The sequence below is a fragment of the Apostichopus japonicus genome, chromosome 3 (assembly GCF_037975245.1).
Source record: "Apostichopus japonicus isolate 1M-3 chromosome 3, ASM3797524v1, whole genome shotgun sequence".
Lineage (NCBI taxonomy): Eukaryota > Metazoa > Echinodermata > Holothuroidea > Aspidochirotida > Stichopodidae > Apostichopus > Apostichopus japonicus.
This window is the reverse complement of record NC_092563.1, coordinates 18,240,157-18,246,141: the sequence shown is the minus strand read 5'-3', so window position 1 is coordinate 18,246,141 and position 5,985 is coordinate 18,240,157. Positions and strand designations below refer to the sequence as shown.

General features: G+C 38.4%; 2 protein-coding genes across 6 annotated transcripts in view; one reads left to right on the top strand and one right to left on the bottom strand.

Moving 5' to 3' along the window:
* Positions 1-1,864: 1,864 nt before the first annotated feature.
* LOC139965297 (chromosome transmission fidelity protein 8 homolog) lies at positions 1,865-5,045 on the bottom strand. Its single transcript, XM_071967510.1, has 3 exons — positions 4,905-5,045; positions 4,097-4,214; positions 1,865-3,324 (listed from the first exon to the last, which is right to left on the bottom strand). The coding sequence occupies exons 1-3, from the start codon at positions 4,922-4,924 to the stop codon at positions 3,061-3,063; spliced, it is 402 nt and encodes a 133-aa protein (XP_071823611.1). The 5' UTR covers positions 4,925-5,045; the 3' UTR covers positions 1,865-3,060.
* LOC139965293 (U3 small nucleolar RNA-associated protein 4 homolog) overlaps positions 5,029-5,985 on the top strand; it is a 60,771-nt gene continuing 59,814 nt past the window's right edge. For 4 of the 5 annotated variants that reach the window (XM_071967507.1, XM_071967505.1, XM_071967506.1 and 1 more), the window contains exon 1: positions 5,029-5,169. The gene's annotated coding sequence lies outside the window, so the exon portion shown is untranslated. Of the gene's footprint in view, positions 5,174-5,985 lie in introns of all 5 variants that reach the window. The other variant, XM_071967504.1, reaches the window with a different exon arrangement.

Sequence of the window (5,985 nt, the reverse complement as noted above, 5' to 3'; positions counted from 1 at the left end):
ACTGGAATACCTGTGTTGCAGAAAGCCAGAAGTTAAAAAGGACGGTTACGTAACCGTCGTGGTTAGAATTCAGGAAATGCATTCCTTAAAGCAGCATTCAGGGTTTGTTTTAATACTCTCAGTCACATGGAAGAATTGTAAAGTTTTTATATATAAAATATGATATAATCAACGACATTTCTATGTATTTCATCTCGAGGATCTAGGGCGTGACCTTAACGACTAAACAAGAAAATATATTTAAGTGGCATCGCGGTTGCATAGTTTTTAATTAACTTACGAGGTCTCCGCTATTGGGTTACAAACTATATTCCTGTTTACTACGAATGTTGTATATACTGCATAGCCTCGTGCAATTCTTGGAAGGTAAATGAGAAACCGGACTGCTCCTTTAATTATGCTCACATAGTGTGATGCATGTTAACTCTGAAATCTAGAATACCTTCGTTGAAATGCATGAAATTCTAGTGCATTCATTATTTTTTTGGACAACAAGTGTCTCATTTGAATAACAATTGTCATGATCACAACGTATTTGCTATTACTTGAAAGCGATCATTATAGCCGTTTGGATAAGTTAGTAGTTTTCTCTTTAACCGAGATAATTGCTTCCCTGTCTCATAGAAGGGGACGGCAGGGGATCATGTAAGGGGACTGGAAGGGGTCATAGAAGGGGATTACAGGGTTTTATATTAAGGGACTGCAGGGGCTCATATAAGGGGACTGCAGGGGATCATATTAGGGGACTGCAGGGGCTCATAGAAGGGGACGGCAGGGGATCAAGAGGACTGCAGGAGATCATATAAGGGGACTTCAGGGGATCATATAAGAGGATTACAGGGGTATAAAGGGACTGCAGGGGATCATATAAGGGAACTGCATGGGTATCACACAAGGGGAGGCATGGGATCATATAAGGGGACTGCAGGGTATCATATAAGGGGACTGCAAGGGATCATATAAGGGGACTGCAGGGGATCATAATAGATAACGTGTTTGTCTTTCGTTCCCAGGCTTTATCTTGGGTGACTTTGCTCGCTTGTCGTAACATAGTCATGATCATACGGTTACATCCTCAATTCGAAGAGACTGGGGTTCATAGTGGATCAAGTCGGTTTGGGTTGTGAACCCATGCTCTATCTTGGGTGTGTTTATCTTATAAAAGTATCGTTCCCTCCTGTCAATTGGAAACACGTAACTGCACTCGACGTAACATCAAAATTGCACACGTTCATTGTCCCGATTTAGGTGGGCTGAGGTTAAGAGCAGGGCTGGCGGGGTGGGAGGTTGTGCATAAACTTCGAGGAGCACTGTGAAATAAGACTCTGATTTGAGAGGGCAAACTACAAGTGTCCACAACATTTTGCAACAAAATGGATTCAACATGCACTCCGTACCCACCCCCATTTTCCAGTATTTTGAATATTGCAACATCAGCGATTCGTGTAGATATATTTTGTTTGCAAATGGTACCTTTTAAATAAATATGTTGAAAAGCAACGGAAGGTAAAACGTTTTTAGAGGGCGGTGTTCCATTTTGGGGCAAGTCTTGAATTCCTTTAAGGTGAAGGGAAAGGAAACAGATCACTGTTCGCCGGGTATTGAATTTCCCGTGTAAGGACATGTCTGCCTGAGAATTAATTCGGGACCATGACCCTCCCTTCACCCCTTCATCAGAAAGTGATTGTTGTGTGGTGAAGGCTGGGTAAGGGGAAGGAGTCTTGGGTATTCCCTCTCACAAGGCACTGTGTATGTGATGCCGCCCCCCTCCCAAAAAATTCAATCGTTCCTCTTTGGTATCTTGGACCAACTTCTTCCTGAAGCTACTAAGTTCTACTTTAAATAATGAGACAAATGTGATAAATTTACTTCATACCGTTTTTGTATTTGATCATAGATATTAAATTTTAAGAAGTCCTAAGTATCTTACATTTTTACAAAGCTGTTAGAAAATACAGAGAACCATGCATACAATTCTTTTGATATAGCAGTGTGAGATGTTTAAATTTTAACCTCTGTTGTCCTAAAATGACCTTTGACTTCCACCAACAACGATTTTCCCTTTTTGAGCTCTGGTTGCCTAAACTGACATTTGAGCTCTATCAAATCATATCCATTTTTTGAGAAATGATACAAACAATGCATGCACAAATTTGACAAAATTAATCTTCTTGAGATACAGAGCTTTAAAAAGTGTCATATTCTGACTTATGCTGACCTTCAACTAAGTAAAAAACAATTGGTATCTGGACTTGCAACCACTGTAGGAAAGCCATATTTATATAAAAAAGTATGAGATTTACTGAGATTATGAATCTTAAGACAACATGATAAAAAAGGTTCTTCAAATGCACTTTCACCTCCACCAAACACATTAGACTATTTTCAATATATATAAGTGATTAACACAGAATGTTTAACTTTTTCCACCTTTCATTTCTTGAGAACTTGAGCCCTCATGATGTCCAGAAATATGCATGAACATTTTTTTCTCAACATTATAGGTTTCCAACACATTTATGCTGAGACTCACTATGAAAGAAAAATTGAGTTCCAATATTTTCAAATTTATTGACTATTTTGAGAATGGAAATATCAAGTGATGTGGAAGTGATGTGACTTCTAAAGTTTAGATTTTTCCCTTGTGTGGTTCTATCCAAACAGATCAGTGTCGAGTTGATATCGAACAGTGATGGCAACGACTGTACAGTAACTGGTGACCTCTTATCATCTAGGTTAACTCAAGTAAACGGATGTTTCGTTATGTCTACTGTAGAAGACAGTTGGTAGTCTGGAATGACAATTAAACAACAATTAAACATTAACAATTAAATGTGGATCAGTCTGTCGGTTAGTCTGTCCATCGCTTTGACGTCTTGTCACATCTCTACAATGAGTCATGACTTAAAGCTGGAATTCCATGCAAATCACGCTAGCTGAGTTTCAAACAGGCTGAAATCCAAAGAGCTTTTAAAAGCCGTTCCTCTTTTCGCTCTTTACATCAGACTCTTTTCTCCAACAGAGTTATTTCTTCCCATCTCCTAAATCGTTAGTGAAACATCATAATCTCTTTGGTACATTGGTGATGATGGGCTTTGGTCTAGTTTTAAATATCAACTTCTTCTTTACAATAGCAGTGATGGAATAGTACGTCTCTGTCTCTGAAGAAGATGAAATCTCGTCCGTCTCCATCTTTTCTGTCTCTTCCTCGTTGTCATTATTCTCTTCCTTTGCATTTTTCTTCATCAAAACGAGGAACGGTTTCTCCATGGTGACCACTTTTCCGTACAATATATGATGACCAATTATGAGTATAGGGATACCCTGAAAATAAAATAAGAGTAAAAAGGAGAAAACACATCATCAACTTCATGTCAAACTTGACATTTGCTTAAACAGTACTTAAGGTTTTGAATTCTACATGAATTTAAATCAATACTTTCTGTAGGAAATTCATAAAGTTCACAGACCACAAAATGCTGTGCTAACTCCTAATCTTTTAAGGTATGAAATAATAATAATACTTGTCACTTATAAATATAACTGATGAATACTATCATAGAGACCTATTAAAATTCAAAGTGGAAATAGCTCCAGAGACTCCTTGGCATAGTCAGCATTGCTTCTCCAAAGAGAGTAAACAGATGAAAAGGGAAGCAAGTTAGCACCACACATTTTCTCACCTATGGTAGATCTATCTGGTGATATGATCTCATAATTGGGTAGCAGACTTATGGTAAAACTGTAGTTGGTTGCTGAGATATGTGTTTTTATAGTAATAGTATAATTTCCCATTGCTAGCTGGGTTAGAACTACAAACATATTAACAACTTTTATAGAAGTACAGTAAATGACTAACTGAACACTACCTAGGAAATTTTCCCTTTTCTTGTGCCTGACAGTTGCTTGAACTTATTCACCAAACACCAGGAATGCTTTTATATTTGTCTTTCAGTTTGGGTATATATCAAGTTAGCTGACAATTATTGGAACATCTCTTTCCAATATTTTCTTGCATCTTAATCATCTTTTTTGTTATCAAAATGGATAAAGATATAGCAAAACTGCATAGGGGATACAAGTTTATTCATGTCACCTTCTTGTTGAAGTGTAGATCCCCAATGAACTGTCCGGAGAGCTCTTCATCTTCTGGAGACTCAAGCTGACCTTGCATTTCCAGCATCACCCATTCAGCACCATGTTCTGGTAGATTTCTGGAAGAAACAGTTCAATTTCATCAAAGTTTTGTGATTAATATAATGTTACCATTAGACTAGCTTTAGTAATGCCCAAGATAAGGTGTTCCTCTCTTCTGATCATCATGGCTGGCTTAGCAATTTACAATTGTGAACATTGGATTAAGAAAGAAACATTGAGGCACATTCAAGCTGAGGATACTCATTCAAGATTTCGATAGTAACAAGTTTGGGATAGACTAGTATTAGTATTTAGTCAGTGAAAATAAACAAGACTTTAAATTTGTACATGTATGCCTTAGGCCTATGTTAATCTAGTCTAACCAAGGCTAAAGTGAAGTTAGACTTAAAGAACTGCTTGATTATTATTTGGATGCATCTAGTCTATCACTGCAACACCTAATGTCTAGTCTAAGACCTAGGCTAGCAAATTATCAAATTTGCATGACATAGGCATACAGTACTGGCCTAGACTGAGCTAGGACCTAGTCTAGACCAGGCTACTACTAGAACTAGAAGTAGTACTCATCACTACTGCCTAGTACCAGGCCTAGTACCAGTGGTATTACTAGTAATGTATTAGGGCCTAGGCCTACTGTATTAGCCTTTCTTCGGACTAGTCAAGTCATGTGTTGCATTTTTCTACAAAACGTCATCAAAGCCACATCGTGTTCCATAATATAATGCTAATTAAATATAAACTATTACGTTTTAACGACGATCTGCATTTTCTTCGGCTAACTCCTCAACTCAGTTGGGTTATTGCCCCAAGTCCACTCAGGCCTATTTCGTGTATATAATGTCTCCCGCGAAAAAGACTTGAAGGTTGCATATGTGTACTATGTGTATAAATGCGAACGAACTTTGATATCACGCTGTGACAAATCATTCGGCCCTAATTAGCAGCGTACAGTTGTTGACAAATTGCTCATAGGACTAACATAACGACATTTCTTGTATTCTCACGAAGAAAGTAGGTAACTAATATTTCCTTTAATCCATTCTAGCAAGTATGAGCTACGGTTAACATTTTCTTTTGTTAAAATGACTGAAAATGAAATAAGACAGAACTAAGCTAGGCCTTTCCTTCGCCACATGTGCACGTGTTTCGTGGAACTAGTCTCTATGTAATTCAGCGTCGACCGTAGGACTAGTGTAGGCCTATTTCATCTTTAACTTACTGGCTAAAACCAATAATTATATTTAATTTATATTACTTGTCCGATTTGGAATAGCGTTAAAGCCTAAGGAGGATCAATATAAAACAGTATTTGAACAAAGAGGTAACATTTTGCATAGTACCAAAATCAATCAAATTGACATGTTTGATTGAGTAGGCTAACCTTTAAGAATGTCTTGTTTTTCCTTAGGCCTAGTGGAGGTCAAAACTTTAAGGATTGGTGGGGCTTATTCGCAGGGCAGCCCTGCGAATAGCCAGACACATACACCTTATTCGCAGGGCAGCCCTGCGAATAGCCGAACACAAATATCTTATTCACAGGGCAGCCCTGCGAACAGCCGGACACAGACACCTTATTTGTAGGGCTGCCCTGCAAACAGCCGGACACAGACACCTTATTTGCAGGGCTGCCCTGCGAATAGCCAGACACAAGCATCTTATTTGCAGGGCTGCCCTGCGAATAGCAAGACACATACACCTTATTCACAGGGCAGCCTTAGACTGGGTTAACAGGCTCAGTAACTTTTGGGGCTATTCGAGTTTGCTTTTGGGAACCAGCTATCTTTTGGAGAGTCTTAATTGGAAGCCCCTATATTTTGAGGAATTTAT